Genomic DNA, 21,250 nt, shown 5'->3' with positions numbered 1-21,250 from the left:
AATGAAGGTGACACTTCATATGGGAAAAGGTTGTTTGTTCAATATCTGGTTCAACTCACCCTGTCTGCAATAAATCCACGAATTTCACTTTTAACGTTGAATTAAAGACAAACCAGAAAAATGTGCAGGTGTTTAAGATAATTCAGTAGAGTGACAACAAACCTCGTGCGCGTTCACGAGACATACACAACTTTGTTCCCTGGAAACGACTCATTCAGTGACTGACGATTACAGACTTAACGGCTCTCTTTATCTCTTTTAAAACCGAGCCGAACCGGTGCTGACCACAGTAAGTAACCGACCGAGACAGGTTAATATCATTTAGTTCGTCAACCAATAGCAGAAGCTGCCGGTTGGACTTGAGGCAAACTAACTTCCCTGAGCTGGCGAGTGAGTGAGTGAGCGAGCTTTGTTAGCCTGCTAACTAGCTGAGCTGACAGAAAACAAACGACAGTCTGCTCCTCAGGCTGCTGGAGCAACAACTTCAGCTGAAACACGGGCTGTGACTATGGAGAGACCAAGCAGCTCTAAAGGTAAGACGCGGATCCGGGGGCATTTCTAGCTAATTACGAGTTCTGTGAGGGGGTTATTTTATCTGCAGAAAGGCTGTTTTATTTGAATAAATAGGTGTGAACGGCATCATCATGCATAAACCCCCCTCGTTCTCATGAAAAATGACTGGTGCCTGCTGTATGTTGAGAACATCCGCTTCCAGTGCAAACAAAATGTGCTTTTCTTCTCTGGTCTCTCCTTATGCTGTCAACATAAATCCTATCTGTAATTCACAGACGGAGCTCAGTGCACGGAGGAAGCCTCTCATTCCGTAGGAACCTGGCGGATATGAGCACCGAGCGATGAGACGGCACATGTTACACCGAGGCAATAATTACAATAACAGTAGTAATAACAATAAAAGACTGGGAGGGATATCAGAGTGAAGGCGAAACCTTTGTTTTTGAGTGCTGTGAGTGGGTGAGATCGAAGTGCCTATGGCGGAGTTAGGGGAGGACGGAAGGCTCCCTCCGGTTCATTTCGGGCACACGGCCGTGCCCAGCGACGAGGCTGCGGGGAAGACGCATTGCGAAGTGTCGGTTCTGAATGGAGACTGTGGGATTTCGGAGAATATGATGTGCTCAGGCTCCCCTCTCACACCTGGCAGCCAAACCGGAGTAGAAACCGCCAACACCTCCGTGGGGCCGGATGCCAAATCTGACATACCTCGCCGGAGCAGCATTATTAAGGTAATCTTTGAAGTTGGGGCGGTCTGCGTTGCATTCTGGTGCTGAAGTTACAGCCTTCCTGTTGGGGTTGCTGGGCATGTGGTGATCAAGGTGTTTCCTTAACCACACACCAGTAATTAGGTCATCAGAAACACACCCTGTATTATGTGTGAAAATAACCTCAGTTATTGTTCTTCACCGTTATGTGTATGAGGTCAAAGAACTGATGGAAATTATAGGAGTGTCATTGAAACTAGAGTAGTCTTTGTGTTGATACAGAAAGCTAAAAAAGTACAGATGTGTGAGAGCACTGAAGGAGGAAAAATCAAAACTCTTGACCCTATTGATGGAGATCCAGACAATCTTTGCTGTCGTATGGCAGAGGTCAACTCGTTGCCTGGACGATGCACCGTTCAGGCTTTTCCTAGCCAATGCCAATTGCTGGTTTTCTCTTAGGTCTGACCTTATTAGCATATCTAATATATTGTTACTTTCCCAAAACAATTGCCTAAGTCATTTTATACTAAAAATTATTTTTGAAAAAAAAAAAAAAAATCACCTCTTGTTTTTTTTGCCAAAAGATTATTTAGGTATAAAAATATACCTTTGGTAAAAATGGCAGTCCTAGATACCTAGGTGTAATGCTATGACAAACGACTGATGTACCAGTCGTTTTCTTGCCACTGACTAGCTGACTGTACCCCGAATGGTGGCAATAAGGTAGCCAACAGCTTCTACAGTGGTGTTAAGATGGTTTTCACTGTGTGTATTAATTAATTAAGGTATATTTGGTGTTTGAACTAATAAAGTAGGCAGGTAGAACTGGTGTTTTAGAGGGGGTCTCAGTTATTGGTGGATATCAGCTATTAGCTATTAGGGATAGATGTTTCCAACCACCACAAAACCCCCCTGGTCCACTGTAATCCAGTTAAACCTAGTCATGTGTTCTTAAAGGGATCCTGCTGAGCTCAAGTGTAATCTTCAAAATCAGGTTAAGTAGTAACAAGAAGCTGATTATCAATTTAAGTCAGTCCAAAATTGCCAACTTTATATATGAATGCTCATGCTAAAAATAAATGAAATAGAAGCTACCATAGGAGGACCAGTCACAGAAGAGGCTGAACAAAACAGTCCACAACAGCCAGATATGTTATGAAAGAATGAATCCATTGAATGCTTTGTCGATTTAAGTTTCTACTGTCTCCAACTTTTTTCAGTTCAGTTTTACAAAGTGGTCCACACAGGTAAAAGGAGTCAGTCTAGCAGGCTGAGCTTTTAAAACCGTCCCGGTAAAAATGTGTGATGTTAATCTGTCTTTTAAAAAATGATACAAGTGATATGAGTTTATACATGATTTACAGATGTAACATGTCAGAGTTTGGAGTGTGGTTTCAGAGGGAAGCATTTTCACTAAGTAATGTCATAATTGTTAGCTTTTAATCTTCAACTTCTTACTAGACGAAACTTGCGCGTCATCAATCTCAGTTTATGTACAGAAGGATCAGTACTGGCGAGATATCTAAAGTCCTTTCAAGATTCAACTTTTCTGTTCCTTGATCATGATTTGGTCTTTATTCCTCACTATCATCTATAAAGTACTGACACAGAATGGGAGTTAAAGTCATCCCACCAATATTCGCTTTGAATTTTGGGAGGTTGACACAAACCTGTAACCAATATAAACTGTAAGGGAAGAAATGGATTGTAGAGCGACTTGATAAAGGGATATGATACAGAGCAAAAAGCAAAAAACAAGAGGAGTCTGACAAATTCTGCTGTTTGGAAATACGTCTGGTTGTGACCAACCCAAAATAGTCATGATGCATGAGGGCCACTCATCACTCTTAAGAGTTACTCAAGAGCCCAATGAAAGTAATTTTGTTGTGTGGCTGTATGATGAGCAGAATAGCAAAACAGTCCATTATGCAAGTACTACATTTAATACATGTTTATAAGATGATTGTAGTGGTAGTAATTAACATGCTATGAAATTTGAGCAGAAGCAGTGGGTAACACTTTCTGTGAAGAGGTGTGCATAAGACCGTCATGGAAATGAAAGAGTTTTCATGAATGTTTATGACCGTTGTCATGAAGTGTCATTTGGTAAATGATGATCACAGTTAGTGCAAAGTTGCATTAAAAGTCCATTAAAAGTGTCAACTTTGCATCAAATGTGTAATTATTTATCGAATGACACTTAATGACAACAATCATAAATATTCATGAAGACTCCTTCATGTGTATGACTGTCATGTCAGTCTTCAAATAAAGTGTTAGCAATAAATCTTGTTTCTGAGTTTTAAAGAAAATTAGATGAGGCTGTGTGGGAGATTTATTAAGCTATTACCAGTTCCCAGTAAAGTTTGGATAAGTATGGAAATAAAACAAAAATGGGTATGAATTATTTTTCCAGACTTTTCTTCCATCTTCTAGCTTTCAAAATATTAAAGTCTAGTTCTTTATTTTAATTTTCTATTATTACGTTAATGTCATTAGCTTACCAAACCAACTATTGATTTTTAACATTTTACCAATCATGATTTGGTCTTTTACTAAATGAGCTAAAACTGATTCAACAATGTTAGTTTTCAGCAAATAAGGCACAAAAATGGCCATTCTTATAAAGTCTGACAAACAAAATAAACAATGGTTTAGAAGGTCTGTTTTCTGCCACATCCTATTAGACAAGTCCAATCATTCTAGAGTATAGAACTTTGTAATAAAAGTGTGGAAGAACATGTACTGGCGACAGAAAAAACAGACCCAACTTCTGCTTACTTTCAGAAGTTTCATTTCAAAGCTGAAAGAGAATGCGTCTCTTCTGTGAGCCATCTCTTTATGTTGTTTTTTTCCAACAATTAAGTGGAAAAAATGTTTAAAAAGTCCCTTTTTCACGTGCATGCACACACAGCGTTAAGCGGAAAGTTTGCCTTAACGCAACGACATCACCACAGTCATAGTTTGTGATATTTCCGATGCAAGTTTCAGGTTTTGTTAAGAGGTTGAACGAAGATTGGCATGTATTATTTCTGGATACTGTTAGAACTTCCCTGAGAAAATCCAGGGATATGTACAGTACAGTCTGCTTAGATAAGTGAGATGATAAAGTACTTCATGTAATTTAGGGCATGTCGAGACTTTCTCATTGATTTGTTACTTTACTTTATTTGATTAATGATGCAACACACATCAATTTCACTGAAGTTGCATCATGGAACAGCGATCCAAGCAGTGAATAAATAGATAAGGACTCAATAAAAGTTCATAACCTCACAGTACGGTGAAAAAAATAAACATGTTAACTCATTTATGAGTTTATGTGACAATACTGTCACATTTGTCACATCAAGTCTGAGCAGGAGATGCAGCAGGCTGCAAGTGTTTCAGCTGAAGACCATTTTTAAACGTGCATTAATCTCCATAAATCAGAGTTTCTGTAATACACACTCAGTTTTACTTTTCTACCTCCAGCTGATTTTGAACTTGTTTTGGTTTCTACTTTGCACTGTTTGCTTCTTCAGTTTAGTCTTTAATTGTGGCTTCACTGCTGAATAAAGTTGAAAAGCTAAACAGGATGTTTTGATCTGTGTGACCTGTATTCTGTCATTAACTACACTTGTAAGTATAAGACAAGTTATTTTCAGAATGTAATTATGTATTCATAGCAAGTGCAAGAAATTTACATATTACGTTTCCCCACTCCCTAAACAGAAGGTCTTCCTGTTGAGAAAATATTACAGCCACAGGTCATTAATTGCAGCAGCAGAAGAGTAATCAGTGGGTTATGCTTTCTTGACAAACAAACGATGCAAAACTTGCAGACAGACATTGTCATTTTGTCTCAACAGTATTCAAAAACGCAATGTTGCCATCACACATTTGACAGTAAACACTCATTTGATGAAGAAAGGTATTTCAAGTCTGTTTACTGTTGTATTTTAGTTAAGTTTAACTTTAATTGAATGCTAGACATTCTCAGTGCTGCCCTCTGCTGCACTGGAAGATTACATCCCAAATTGTACATAGATGCTTCAAAGAAAAACATTTTGTATGTATTTACTACATTTCTGCCCTGATGGAAGTGGTATCATCTGTTTTCTTAATTAATCTGAGAAATCTTTTGGCTATTATTGCCAAAATATCCACATAAGAAAAAATAAACTTAGAGTTCTACTCAATTCTCTCCAAGAGAGTTTTACTATAGAGTCCTTCTCTGGAGTTTGGTGCTCACATTAGAAGTGATAAGCCTTGTTACTAATTTATTTAAATATCCAGGATTTTAATGAAAGTCTCAATCATCTCCAATAACTTCTTCGATATCTTCTCAGACTGTGATTTCCTAGCCAATGGAGACTGTTTGGAGCTGCGGGTGCTCTGCTTACATGCCACAGCATCCTGGTTTCTATCAAATTACTTCAGAGGAGACACTCAGGCTTCTCAAAACAAAAGGATAAGATCATATCCAGACTTCTAAAACAAGAAGATGTTGTGTATGCGAGACTATTTGTATATGCAAAACTAAACTGGAGTATCTAACAAGTTGGGCGATGGTCAGGCAGTGCTGGGTATTGAATCAATTACAAAATTTTAATGAGAATCACAGAATGACCATAAAAATGATTAAGGTAGGCTTTGAAATCCACCAAGATAGAAAACACATGTGGTCCTGTCAGGCAGTTTGTGGTAACAACATAATTTACGCATCTTTACAAAATGCAGAAGAGACTGCAGCCAGCAGTGTGTATTTTTTTTATTATTTTAAGCTTGTTGAAAAAGTTAAAATAATTTCAAATACCATGTCAGTATATTGCAAGCTGAGGTTGCACATTTTTAAAAAAAATTAAATGAATAATTAATGTGCTATGAATTTTAGGTTTCAGTTTATTTTTGAAAAATAAAAAAAATTTTAAAAACAAAAACAAACATTACAAACATTTATGGATTCATTGCCAACCCAGTGAAGAAGTTCTGGCAAAACAACACATGGTGTTTATTTTCTTACAGTCTGAGATTAAATCATTTGCTAAATGGCAAAAAAATATGAACAAAATAACTTATTTTAACATATATATATATTTATACTTTTCTCAGTCATTTGCTTGACTTTTAAATCTTGTTCTACACACACATCTGTACATATTTATGGAAAGTTAAATTTAGGCAATTTTATTGCTACATGTTTTATGAAGTTGGCATGCATGGCTACATAAAAAGTTATTAATGTTGACTTGCTCTCATTTATGATTCAGTGTTGCAGACCGACTGCCTGATGCTGCTGGGGAAGAAAACAAAAACTTGACCTCAGAAAACCTCCGACCAAGTCGTGACTCTGCTGTCGAGCATTTAGTTCATGGGAAATATGTGTTAATTGGGACATCACAATGAAATTATCTTTGTTCTGTTTCTTTCATTACATGTGAAATATTGCTTCAGCAGATGTTGACACTTCCTTGCATTGCATTAGTTGACAGTATGTTGAAAGCCTTTGAGAGATGTTGGTGTTGCCACAGTCAGCAGGTTTTTAATGCACACCCTGTGAATGCCGCTGTAGCCGTCAGTCAGAAGAATGAAGAGCAGTGGAGGAAAAATTAATGTAGAAGAGGCGATGGTTCGCTTAATTTAAAAAAAAAACTTTTCTGGACTCTTTTAGTGATGCTTCCAGAGTGATTACTGGGAGCAATGTGGGCTTTGGGTGGACCAGTTTACTTTATATTGCACCAGTTCACAGTGAAAAGTAATCTCATCTCTGCAGAGTAAGTCTGTTATGGAGCAGACTAATCCAGATTCATTTCAATACAGTCTGAGAAAGTGAGAAAAACACAGCAGCATGTGACCAGGGGTACTTTCTATGAGAAAGGACAAGAAAGAAAAAACACAATAGCAGCAACTACTATCACGTATGATGGTACTTGCGTTATCAGTATGAGTGTAGTATTCATGTTAAATATGACTTGGACAACAGTATGTGTGGATGATTTGACTACAAGAGTACAGGTACTAAAACGTTGGATATTTAGAAGATATAAATTCTAGCACTGAGTTTATTTGTGTCTGTTGATTAAAATTGTACTTAAGTTTCTCTTTGGAAGGGATACCTGGTAAAACTCGTCACTATGTGTTGTACAGCAGGAGAGCCATCAAGGTGAAAGGGCAGATTGTTCTTCATCAGAAAACCTTTTGGCGTAAAAGTGTAAACATGCTGCTTTCTGTAAAAGTAGCTTTAACCAAAAAGATTCTTTTTCTGCCTCAGTTTGTGTACAGAAACTAATATTTAAATTGATCAGAGTAGGACTGAGTAAAAGATCCAGTAAAAGAGTTTACTGGATCTTAATTGATTTCATGTGCTACATTATCTTCCCTCTTCAAGTCTGAGCTGTGCTCCACTCAGGCACACTCAGTATAAGTCAGAAGGGTTTGTTTCTTTTAAGCAGATGGTAATCTGGACCTGGATTTAGTGTTTTGTTGTTGATCTTTATTGGAGCCCTCGGTTATTATCAGTGAGTTTACACTATATTTTTTAGTGCAGATTGTCTCATTCAAAGGCTTTACTTCAGCATCCATTGTGAAAGAATAAACATATGGAGCCACTTTCTACTTTTACCCAGGAAATGTTTGTTTTTTTTTTTGTTTTTTTTAAACTCATTTTCCATACCAATGGATTGTGCTGTAAAATGTTTGTGCCGTAAACATAATCCCGCTCCGTTAAAGGGTAATTCCAAAAGGAACTGAGAATGAACATTCAGGGGTTTATTTTCTGATTTAAGGTTTGATTTATGTTTTGTTTTTTCTCTCCGAAGCTCAAATTGGCTTTCACTCATATTTCAGAGTTCTTAATACCTGATTTAATTAAGGGGAATGAAAAGGAAAAATAAACTATTTACTAAGTTAAGAACCATAATTGGTGAAATCAAAGAACTGGACAAGAGCTCTTACTTATTGGTCAGATGTTTCCTTTCTCTGAACCAAATTAAGTCTCTTTAACTCATGGCCACCTATATTTGGGATTTTAATCAAGTTGATTTGCTTTGATGGTGATTGGGCTTCTTCTTCTTTGATGCTGGTTCTGTGTGTTTCACTGTTGTCTATTCAAGGTCTCCAGAGATGCAGTTTGTAGCTTAGTGAGCTCTGAATTAGTACAATGAGATAACTCAATGAGATAACTGATTGAAAGAGTATTCTTTGAAATGCATTCGTCTGATCAAACATTGCATGTTTTGACAATTTCAAGCCTGCTGTCTGTTGAACAAACAATTATTTTACATGGATTAAATCATGGTGAGGGATTTCTGCACTCGTGTTGGTCAGAGTGTGAAAATGTGCATGAAATCTCAGGGTTTGCAAATGTAGAAAGCCAACCTTTCACTTTCGTTTTTTTATTTAGCGAAAAAAAGTTAATCTTTTGAAGCTCTACTCATCGGTCAAACCATTTCTTTCTTTCTTTGTTTGTTTTCACTTCATGGATATGAATGTTTCTCTTACTCTGCTCTTATTGCTGTGAACATGACCAAACCAAAATGCCTCTCCTTTTTGATTTACTTTTGCATGAGAGACTTTATTCAGCCTTTTTTCAAAATTACTGTTTGGTGTCAAAGAGTTAAATAATAATGGCTCTATTGTCTGTCTGTAATTTATCAGAATATATATTGTAAACGAAGGTCCTCCAGGGTTTTAAGTTCATTTAGGAACTTTATAGTCTAGTAATATTAGCAGATATGTGAGTGGTTAAATTAGGAGTGTTTTGGCTTACATTAGACAATCTGTCTTTTCTGTAAACTAGCATTCTTGACCGTGTTGGTGTTGGACATTAACCCAGCCTCTGCCTGTGTATTGATTGGGGGAGTATTGACGTTTCTGTCAAGGTAATTGTTGTCTCATAAGATCGCCATCTGTGTCTCCAAACAAGTTGAGACTTATCTCAAGAAAATATTCACTTTTTAAGTAAGGTCTTTGCTGATGTCTGCCGTCGGGATGCACAGGTTCACTTAATTACGATTGGTGTCTTTTTCTTCTTCCTGTTAAAGACAGTTGGCATTTTGATGAAGTCAGAAGGGAGAAAAAGGCTTCTTACATTTAAAACTTGTTTTTTCATCGGCTTTGGGCTCTAATATCCTTTGTTCAGTTTAACATACTGGTCCAGTGCCAAAGGAGGAATCATTATGAAAATGTTCATTGGCCTAAATGATTCTGCTGTCATGTCAGGCGGCTCGCTGCAAGGCGTCGTGATGAGGCGCAAGAAAGAAGTGAAACTCGCTCAAATCATTTAAACGTGACAGTTGTGGCATTTGATGAGCAATGCAGCACACAGATGGGTTAAATGTTCACTGAGTCAGAGTCAGGACACAGAGATCACTTCAAGCTAAAACAAATATCTGTTCGTTTTAGACTTGTGCTACCAAGGTCTGTCAGGCACAGCTCTTAGTCATGATTGGAAACGGATCAAATCATGTCATCCATAACAAATATGAATGATCCTCCAAAAACCGAGCCCAAAGGAGAGTTTATTTTATCATCAAGCAAAACACACAAAACACATTCTTCTTTAAAGATGCAGCAGTTTGTTTGGCAATTTATTTTGTGGGAAACAGATTTAACCAATTTGCAGTAAATGAAAGCTGCTGCTCATCATGCCTTCATCTAGAGCAGGTTGTGTTTTTTTTTTTCCTACCAGCTACGAGTGTTTAAATGGCAGCGAGGTGGTGGTTATAAAGGTTAGGTACTAGTGGCAACAAAACACTGTTGTTCTCACCATCAGAGCATCGAGTTCTTGTTAAACTATTTCTCTGAAGTGATGGGAGGATGTGGTTGGGACAGTACCAACGACACTCACGTAGTATTTCGGCTGTAGTAGTTTGCAGTTACCTGGTAGCTGTACATTGTCGTTATGGGTGTGCACATGCATATTCTGAAGACGGTCTATCTGATGGCAGATATGACGATTTTAAAAAGATGCTTGGGTTTTGACTTCCTTTCAGAATAGCGTTTTTCACCTAGAAAGTAACCATTGCATATCCTTTTACATTAATGATAATCTACTTTATAAGCATGCAGGTTACATGACTTTCTGTCCAATAAATCTTAATCAAACCATGTTGATTAGGGCTCAGTTTTATGTACATAAACAATGGTTTATGTTGGTTTCCCTTCTGTGTTGATAGTCATGTTGTACCATTTCTTTCCTTTAGTCTTTAACCTTGGCTTCTCTGCATGGATCGCTGTGCACATTGCAGTCTGCTTCCACTGCATTGTGCACAGCAATCCATTTATCTGCCGCTTAGTTCCCCAGATTAAATGGCCTACAGTTGCTTATCTTGAAACAGAAAGGAGAGAAGCTGAGGAGGCTGGAGAGTTCAAGTCAACATGAAGGTCTGACTCAGACCTCAGTGATGAGCAGAGCTCTGCTAGGAAGAACTGATTGTTCCGTACCTGCGTTTTGTGGTGTAAAGTAATGTCCTTTTCTGCTGCATTTGCACTTTCTGTCCACATGCAGACAGGATTGATGAAAATACTTCGCAAAGACGGCATATTAAAAATCCCAGCGGATTATCATCACAGTATTCAACAATATCTGATATCGTGCAGCCGCATTTTAGTGTCTTCTGCATAAGGCTGTCAAAATAATCAAAATAAGATATTTGCCTGAAAATCCTCTTCTTGCAGCAGCTCAGCCAAGCTGAGTTCCTGCTGGAAGCTTTAAACTCAGCTAACATGGTGAAAACATCCCGAGAAGAAAACATGTGATTCTTTAGTCAACAAAGTAACCAGAAGTGCATAAATCGGACTTATTTTCCATAAGAGGCAGATGGATTAGAAAAAAACAAAATGCTAAAGGTGACATATGCCAGCAGCATTTAAAATTTAGCGTAAATGTTCAAACGTTTGCCTTCCATTTTTCTTTGAAACCAATTTTAATTGACATGAACAGATTTTGACCTTTGCGTTGGACACTACAGCAGCTTTCATTCGCAATATTCAGACAGGAAACAAGCAAAAAGAAAAAATGGGTAGATATGCAGCAACGGTAAAGATGTCAGGGGTCGAACCTTTGACTGCTGCGTCGAGGACTAATAATCTATGTACTTCTTCAAACAGTGTAGTATTTTTAGCTCTTTTACTTTTAATGTATATTTTATTAGAAAGTAAACCTAATTACTTGTAAATGGGATTAGTGTCTTGCTGACTTAAATAATTAATGATATTTTTAGTTAGTCTCCACTGATTTAATTAAAAATCTTCTTGTGCTCCAAATATTGCAGTGGATTATTGAGCTGCGCTGTTAAAAGTAGATCACCACGTTTTTAAATTACATAACGGCTTCTGAGGCTCCTGTGGGCTACGTTTATTTTCCACACAACAGTGCAGTCATTGGTGAATTGTAACTATCCTGTAAGTGGGTGGCTGGTGGCAGAAGCAATAATGACCCAACGGTTACAGTTTGCTTCCCACTTTGTGTCTCACTTCACATCCTGTCAAATAAATAGAATGTCTCGGATCCTTTGTCTGCATTTTTTTCTCGCCTTTTCGCAGTTCTGCCAGGAGATAAAAACTGTGGAATCACCCTGTTAAAAAGAGAAAATGATGTGCTAATTATGGTGGACCAGCAGTGCTGAGAGTCCAAACAAGTACTTCACAGGCTTAACCATGATGCATCAAATTATGTTGTCAGGTCCGGGCTGTTGCCATAATGTCCGTCCTGCTTGTCTCATGGATGCAAAATGTATTTGTAGCTACATTTTGGTCTGACGGTGCATGAGCTGCATCTGAAAATGATTCCCCTTTGTTGCGTGGTCTAGAATTGCTGTGGGATATTTTTAAAAGGATAATCAATACAAGATCCTACCCATGCACGGATCACAGCCTGAACTTTTATGCAACTTTTCTGGATAGCAGATTGGACAGCATGTAGGAGCAGTGTAGGTACGCATGTTGGATGCGTTATTGTTCTTAAGATTCATTTTTAGGTCCGAGACGGTTACAATATGTTTCTTTTGGAGATATGAGTTGAAATATAAAAAAAATGTTTGGTTTACAGTATGAAAGATTCATACAATGACATGGAGAGTTCCCTGATTGTATGTACAATTACTTAACTCATGAAGTCTAATAATAGAGTGAAAGCTCAAACGGTACATACGACCACACAGGTAATGATGGTTTAATAAGGTTTCTGTTTCAAAAGCTCTGATAGTTTTACCGCTAACAAGAATGTGGTGAGTTGAGCGTTTGTATGTTCATCTAAACTAGAATTAGCCCAATAATGTATTGGCAATTAGGCTTAATGTTGAATAATTTGGCAAAAAACACTGGCAAACAAAGTTAAGCCCATTATCAAGTATATCCACTGGTTATTTTAAATTTTAGGGCAAGTATTTCACACAGACACTTGCTGTTCAACTACTTTTTTAATATATTAAACACACACTAGAGATGCAGCCAAGCATCATTTTAGAAGATTCATTTTTTTTTTACGTTAACAACTGAGCTAGACAGGCTTTACCTCCAATAAACGGTCCACTAATTGTAAAGGAAGCATTCAATGATTGTAATTATATTGATCAGGTAATTTTCTCTCGTCTCAGTTCGGTATTTCTGGCTGATATCCCTGCAGCCGGCTAACTACCTGGCTCAGCGCACGAATCAGTCAAGTTGATACAACATTGACTCAGTGTTGACAAAGAAACTGCATGTATCTGGCAGGTAATGAAGTGTGAGTTTTCTGACTCACTCGATGTTCAGTTTGACCTTGTCATGGATGTCTTAACATATTTAGCTGCACCGATTCCAGTCACTGGTCTGACCGTTCTTTCCGCTCTCTTTGTTAACATTTGAGCAGCAGTAAAACCTAAAAGCACACTGGGAAATATACATCTGCTGTAAACCATCTTTCAACCTCTTAAAAAAATATTCAATGTTGTATAGATTTTACTCCTGGCTGAAAAGATACTTGTCCCTGTGTTAAAGTATTTTATAAAGTCAATATGCACCTTTATCAACAAATGATCCCTCTCTGAAAGATGCTTCATGTAATAAAAATGATCAAAAGAAGCATCTGTGGCTGTAGTGACATTGAACATTTTACTCAACATTACTTAACATTAGAATGTTTAAGTCATTTTTTCAAATATTTAGTTGAACAATATTATTCCACTGTGAAATTATTGTGCAATGTCCAGTGGCAATGACTTTGAAAAACAAGAATTTAGTACACAAGTTTACAATTTAGGCTTTATTTATTTAGCAAGCAAACAAGCTTCTGGCATTATCTGAGTTAATTCAACTGTTCTTGCTGGTATAATTTATTCATTTGAACCGTTTGGTTTTATTTATCTTTTAAACATAGCCCAGAATCTTTATGTAAGCCCGAATCCAAGCCCAGTTTTGACACAAAGTTTGGGATCATTGTTGCAACACCCACTAACTTGGTACTGGTTGGTCAATGCTTTAAGCTTAAAGTATTAGTTGAGTAATTGTTGAGTTTCTTGCTTGCAACTTATTTCTGCAGAAGCTACAGATAGTGATTGTACTTTTTGTTTTCAGTTTCTTGCTTGCATCCACATCTACATCCTTGCCTCGACATCACCAAGTAAAGTTGCGCCAAACCAGCAGAAGACGTATTTATATCTAAACACCCTGCTGGAGCTGTTCAATGAGATCTATCGTTTAAACTCTGCTCACACTGCAGTGAACTCAGAGGAGACATTAGAGAAACAGTAAATGACATTTGCTCTCATGCATCGGCCTGTACTTTGTAAATACTGTGTTTAAAGGCCACGAACATTGAATTTTAAACAACGTTATGACATAGTTGAGTTTTCTTAATTATTCCCTGGAAGCAGGTACATAAACATTGTGGATATTTGAACATTTAAAGCCTTGAGACTTGGAAAATCTGGAGAAACAAAAGGTAAACTGAAGCTGAGCTTGTAATAGAGTGAGTGTAGAGTATTATGTTTTTGCTGGGTAGTTAAAGTGGGGGTTTTATGTATTTTCCAGGCACATGGTAACATGTTACAGTACAGTTAAGTAAATAAGTTACTCCAGCTGTTATGTAAATTCTGCATATAAACTTAAAAATAAACTTAACTTAAAATTGGCCTCTGCCTCTTTAAGAACCTCCTACCCTTCCTGACACGTCCCCCTTCAGGACAGCTTCACAACAGTGCTTCTCCATGCCAACCGTTGATCCCATTTACAACACTTCTTAGGAGTGTTAAAGTTTCATCAGACATACAGGTTCACCAGGTGTTTGCTAATTGCTGCTGCTAGTCTGAAGGAGCTTAATGAGGGAGGGGTGTTCTATAGGTGAGTCCTGGTCTGGACTGAAGCCCCAAGGCAGAGCCTGGGTAAATCAGCAGCACAGTGCATGACCACACAGGGGATAACATTACAATGTAATGTAAAAAATGAAATTAGCAGAATACTGCACTTTAAAAACGCTTATCAGTGGATGTTGGTCAAACTGCTTAATAGCTTTTAAAATCTCTTATTTTAGAAATTGGTGAAATTAGCTCTTTTTTTCCCAATTTGAAGGCTTCTGATGTTCATGATATTTTCACACGAGTCGATCTTTATGAAATGCACAGAGAAGCAGCTGGGTTTGTACCAGGTGTAAACTCCTCTGGGCTCCGACTCCTCAGCTGGGGAACCAGAAAGTCCCACAACGTTCATTTCAGCCAGACAGAAAACTTCCCCTGGGGGATTATTGAATTTGAAAATATGAAAATCAAACATTTTAGATAATGCTGATCAAACCAAAAGCAGGAAAGCCAGAGCACTGCATATTGCTAAAGTCATAGCAAATAGATTGCAAAGGTTTTTTGGAAGTACAGAATTTAAAGGCATGTCAAAAGCTTCGAGTAGTTTAGTAGATGTTAAAGGGAAAATAAATTCATGGAGCTTTAAAAAGAAAAGTCAAACAAATTGACTGCCAGTCACCAGGTCAACAGTTCAGTCGTTCATTTTCAGATTGTCATCAGTTCACATACTGAACACAGACTGAAGTCTGATTTAGTCGTCAAGTGTTGGAGTGAATGGAATAGAGACTCACTTGTAATATTGAAACTATTAATTCCTGTGTGTGAACAGGAAACTGGCATATTTACTTTCATTTAACACTACATCGCCAATTATTTAAATCTTGTGGTTCTAGTTGGAGCGAACTGTTTTGGCCTTGACAACCGGGTGGCATTTTGTTATTCTGTATCAACAGTGTAAGTTAGTGATGTCACACGCATCATCAGTTTGACCACAACCGTCTTTTGGTGCGTTCATTCGTCTTTGGTTTCATAAGTTGGTTTCTGTATGACTCACTGCGCTCATGTGCTTCTGACATTATAGCTCGAGACGTGATGAAGTCAGAAAATCTGTTTTAAACTCATGAATGTTTAGGGACTTTTCTTCAAATCTGGGTCAGACATTCACCGGGACACAGTTTTGTGGAGTCAGCATTTATATGTAACTTTTCTATGGTACAATGAAGAAAAAAATGCCATCAGAAGTTTCATATGTCTTCATCAATCGTATGTAAAAGGACTGCTTCCATTGTTCCAGTGATATTACTGTTTGGCCCAGATTTTGATTAATTGTGACCAGTTCTTGTGTTACTAGCTATTGAAGTTTATTCCATCTTTTTTGACAACTGGTCACAGATTCCCATTAGGTTTAAGATCCGTGAAGCTTCCCTACTAAAGGTTCATTTCAGTATTTTTTTATCTTTTGTGCAATGTGACAAGCACTCAAAGACAAGCAGTCAAACCCAAACCACCAAAATACTGATCCAAATCTTTGTCCACAGCAGTGTTTTTCTGCAAAGGAAACGGACTCCCTTGGATTTGAAGAAACCCTAAATGCAGGATATCTGGATTCTTGTTTTCTTCTCTAAAAAAGGATGCAGCAAATTCACAGAAAGGGAATCTGGGAAAATAACTTTCACACCGGTCTTTGTTTACTATCTTTGGACATCCTGCAGGATTTCATTGGGTTCTTGTCTTTTTCGGGGGAACAGAAGTGGCTTTTTTTGCAACCTGTGTGTAACCCTCATGTGTGAAGCCACATCTTGGATTTTAACCTTGGTTCACATCAGAAGACATTTGAGTTGCGGTCATATTCTCCAAGATAAAACTGTTTAGACTCTAACGCTATTTAGCATTTCCTTAAGTTTTGATTATCCAGAGTGCCTTTGCCATTGCATTTGATTTAGGTTTTTACAGGTATGGAAGAATATAATCATTTTATTTCCAGACTTCATTCCCTATCTGATGGTGTAAAAGCTGTGCTCAGATATCTGTCAGTCTGTTTGTTTATCCATCCATTTGTGCACCAGACCTTTCATCTTTTGTTTGCAGCTTCCTTTCTTTTGTCTTTCCTTTGTTCCTCCCTTCCTAGCTTTCTCACTTCATTCCTTCTTTCTTCTGTGTTTTATTCTGCAATATGGCTCTTGGTTTGTTCTCCCAACTTTCCTTCCTCGCTGTGTTTGCTGCTTCCATGCTAGAATTTAGAGCTCTGTGATTTGAGTCTGGAAAAGGATGAAAGTTTGACATGAGAAATGCGGAGCAACCCTTTATCCTTAGACATGAACATCCAAACCTGCAGACGTGGAATTTGAATGTTAATATCTTGGGAGGCGTGTGAGCTTATTCATATCCATGGCCTGTTTTTCAACCTGTACTAGAGGAAAATGCATTGCCACCTTCGTCATCTACAGCAGCTTTAGAAGATGATTCAGACAGCAGTACACACACTTCACCCTTATTTATTGTGCACTACATATTTCTAGTAACATCGCTTCTTTTGATTTACGTTACCATCAGCAGTCAAAGCAGAACTTAAAAGCTAATGTATGGTGCAGCGTGATTCAGGCCATTACAGTTGATGATGGCGTAGTTGGAACAGTAGAGCAAAGAGTAATGGGTCCCATGTGATCTGTTCATAACTGCTCATTGAGCCAGAATAATGTGATTTTCACTCCATTAGGGGATTCAGAGTCCCTTTTGGGATCCGTCAGCAGTTGGACATACTTCGACTTTTATTTCCTTCATCTTGCATACTCATTTTTTACACTTCCTCTCACTCTGTACATGTCAGCCAGCAAACATACGGTGAAGAATTGCACTAAAAAATAACCTGGGTAGACTGATTGTGTGATTTTTATTATGAAAAAAAAAATCACATTGTTGCTCAAATATAATTTTTTCTTCTACTGATGGTTTTAAATATACTTAAAAGAACAACATTATATTTGTGTATGAATATTTTGCCCATAGTAAGGTTTTAAAAGCTATAAATCGATGTCATTTTTGTTATTTTGCATATTTTTTTGGTTGCGGTGAAACTTTGTTGTAAAAAATTTTCTGAGGCAAATTTTTGAGTCGTATCAAAACAGAGTAACATGCTAACGTTAGCCTTGCAGGTGCAAAATATGAATTTACATATTTTGAATGAGATGTCATTAAAAACACACAAAACTATTTACATTTTAGATTAAGCACTATTTCATCAGAGCACATTTATTTTACCATTTAAAACTTCTGTAAGAATTTAAGTTGGGAGAAAAAAAGTTGGTATTGACAAGTTTTTAAATCAGATGTGGTTTGGATCTGTATTAGGACATTTGGTTTGGCTGCAAAAAACAACACGATAATTTATTCAGTCATAAATTAAATACAAGATTGGAGAATTTATGTGTTTTGAAACAGCAGAAAGACAAAAAATTTGACAAGCAAAATCTCAATCATAGTGTAATTATCATTAACTATTTCATCATCAAAGAATAAGGTGCTCTTCTATTACAGAAATGATGGATGACTGAATGTATTTTTGCCCGTAATTTGAAATAATACAAAGTGTTCTTTGTGTGGACTGTGTGTAACCGCAGAGTTTGATCGATTCCTCTGACAGAACATGTTCTCACTCGTTTTGCAATTCTTCAGTTACGAAATACTTTTTTCAGCTTGTCCTCATAGAGTACTCATAACATGCTTATAAGCAATAAACAACTCATGTGAAGACACTGTAAAAGATTAAACTCTTCAGATTGTTAAATCGTGTTTATAGCTCTGTCAGAAGATAATTTAGGGACAAAGAGATGAGTAGATAAGGTCTTTGGTCTAGATGGAAGACTCTGTTCCCTGTGAAACTACTGTCTGGTGAAGCTAATAATATTTTTCTCCGATTGAGCGTATCTTGTATTTTAAACACCATTTTAGGACTAAAACTGCAGAGAACACCTTCTACCACCCGACCAAAAAGAGACTGTTACATAAGAAGTATTCTTCCACTCATGCAAACGTTAAGTCAAAAGAAAAAAAAAAGTGTATGCACAATTGTTTGGATGTTTTTTTTACTGGCTAAAGGAAATCCTGAAGTATGCCTTAAATAACACTCTGTGACCACAGCTCAGCGTTGCCATGAAGACAAAACTTCCTCGTCCTTTTCTTTGTTGATGAGGATTATCTGCAGTCATGCATTGACATTTAAGCTGCTCTTCTGCACAATGAAGTTGCAGAAAGTCTACAAGACTGAGAGATTTGTTGATTCCCCATCAGTGGTTTTCATTTTTTCAGTCTTTGTTCTCCAGGACTACATTAAAAGACATTTACCACCAATTTGAAAAGGTTGTTTTAAGCCAAGCTGGTTTACACTCTCCTCCAGTCAAAACCTCCAGTCACCAATACAATTAACACCTGTTAATTGTATTGGTGTTTAACAAAGAAGTGTAAGCAGAGTGCACCACAGCGCAGCAGATCCCTGTGTGCCTCTGGCAGGAGCTGCTGAGTAATGACTGTGCACAGAGATCACAGGGGAAACAGTAAGCAGACGAGTCAAATTTATAATCGTTAACATTGTCAGATAGAGTTTTTAAGTGCGCAAGGTTAAAAGAAGAAAACACTGAAGTCGTAGTCCTGCAGTATATAAAGAGTCAACATCTGATTCTAATTACATGTGAATCTGGAAGGGTCTGAGCGCTCCCCAAAGACAATAAGATCAAGGGTTTCTGCTGGAGAGCAGCACAGGCTATTTTTATCCCGACATCATAGATAATAGATTCCTTTGGTATCAACCAGCTCCATTAGGCCCACACATTATGGCTAAATGGGATTGTCAGAATGTGCAAAATAGGTGTTAAGAGTCCAGAATGTGAAATGGTGTTCCTGTGGTTAAAAAAAGGAAAAACATTATCAACATCCGTCTGCTGGATTCGAGTGGGCGACACTCTCCTGGGGGATATTCCCTGTTGTATCTCCATAATAAGCAGCGACAGCTACCTTAAGTCAACCCTGCAGAGTAGGTGCTGTGAGTTCGAAAGAGAAAATATTGAGCAGGAACAAACGGAAACCAGGCAGGACAATGTAACGTGCAAGGCCCTACTTGAGAGAGTTGAAAATGTGGTGAGCGAGCTGCAGACTCGTTGCGGGAGGTAGCGAGCTGTCTAAACCTAATTACAGTGAGCAGAATTGCACATGGAGCTGGATTTTTCTGCTTTACAACCCTATGTCCTTATTCAGCAGCTTGACATGTTTCCCCAGAGTTATTCTTTTCCCCAGTCTATTCTGTTAAATTAGTGCAGTCTTCAAAATGTATTATTTATACTTTTTGTGGTCAGTTTGTCATATGTTTTCTGTAATGGAGTATCAGGGTTAATTTTTCTTTGCTTTTTTTTTCTGGTCCGTTTTATGCAACATCAAAATTTGATCATAAAGATAACATTTTATTTTTGAGAATAATGACAATTTCTAAAAAAAAACCCATTGAAACTATTTCATTATTAAATCAAAAAATTTGAGGACTGAAGTGAAAACAATAGCTTTACAAAAGTCACACTACGGAAACCGCTGTGTTCTACCAAAGTCGATAATTTTCCAAGCTGATAAGAAACACATCCATAATGACTGGTGAAACTGTTGCCGTACTGATTGTGATTTGGACAATTTGTTCTCAATATGTTGCATTTGGTGTGTTTAAAAAAAAAAAAAAAAACTCTCTTCCAAACATTTAGGCTCATTTTATCATGAAAAAGTATTTTGACTTTCTTAAATTGTTGCAGTTTTGTCATTTAGACTTTTTGTTCATCTGTGCAACAAAATTGCAGTGTTTGAAATATTTATCCACACAAACATCCTCCCTACTCTAAGATTGTCCAGTAGACAGTCTGTTTTGACTGCAGAAAGCCAACAAGAGGGCATATGCTTACAGGTAAAAACGGCTTAAATTCACTGAAATAAACAGCTGTATAGATGACAGGAGACACAAACCAGTTTAATTTAACAAACCTGTTTGGCTCACTGACAGCAGTTGTCTTACAAATTAACTGAAAGTGGAAGTAAACTGGAGTTGAGAACAGATGTGTCCACCAGCTGAGCCAAACGCGCCTGCTCTCCTGCTTCCTGTTCGTTAATCAGGAAGCTTTCAGGCGTGCAGAGGAGATGTGATATAACATAGCTGCACCTCAAAAGAAGTGCCAGGATCCCGTGGCTGCAAAACCAAGCCCAAAGCATTACCCCTCCACTACTGCACTTTACTGTTAGTATGAAGTTTTTGTTCTAATGCAACATACTGATCTTTGGTTTTCTCCTAACATCACACAATACATGACAGCCAGACATCTGCACTTTAGTCACATCTGTCCAAAGAGTCCAACGGTTCATCTGGAGGCTACTTTGTAAAATTTATGTTGCCACATTACTATTTAAACAAGACCCTCAAAATGTAGTAGTTTTCAAGTGTCTAATGTGCAGAAAATAAATTAATATAACAAGCTGCCATTAACTGCCTCATCAGTCAGACTTTCTGTACAGGTAGAACCGACACTTGGCTGCACAACAGACATGCTGCTCATAGTTTGCCAAGTGTAGTTTTAAAATGTTATTACCTCGTAAGTGTGATGGATAATGCCCTCTGATTTTGCAGGCCATGAAAATATCCATGTTTATTATGAACGGAAAAGTTTTCCAAGCAGGTGAATTGGTATTTTAGGCAGCTGACTGTCTGGCTCAAAGGCACAGCACTAGGTGGGGGAGGGACAGCGTTGAGTTTTG

The 21,250-nt window shown here is 37.6% G+C and overlaps 1 protein-coding gene across 1 annotated transcript in view; it reads left to right on the top strand.

Annotated features, from left to right (window-relative positions):
• The first annotated feature begins 226 nt into the window (after positions 1 to 226).
• The window catches only part of plcl2 (phospholipase C like 2), a 47,414-nt gene continuing 26,390 nt past the window's right edge, over positions 227 to 21,250 (top strand). The window contains exons 1-2 of the mRNA XM_015005384.2: positions 227 to 533; positions 789 to 1,241. Of these exons, the coding sequence (XP_014860870.1) occupies positions 990 to 1,241 (252 nt within the window). The 5' untranslated portion in view covers positions 227 to 533; positions 789 to 989. The remainder of the gene's footprint in view (positions 534 to 788; positions 1,242 to 21,250) is intronic.

The sequence above is a fragment of the Poecilia mexicana genome, unplaced genomic scaffold, assembly GCF_051168715.1.
Source record: "Poecilia mexicana isolate PSO_F unplaced genomic scaffold, ASM5116871v1 scaffold_16, whole genome shotgun sequence".
NCBI lineage: Eukaryota > Metazoa > Chordata > Actinopteri > Cyprinodontiformes > Poeciliidae > Poecilia > Poecilia mexicana.
The sequence above is the reverse complement of the archived record's forward strand: the minus strand, read 5'-3'. Positions and strand labels throughout refer to the sequence as shown.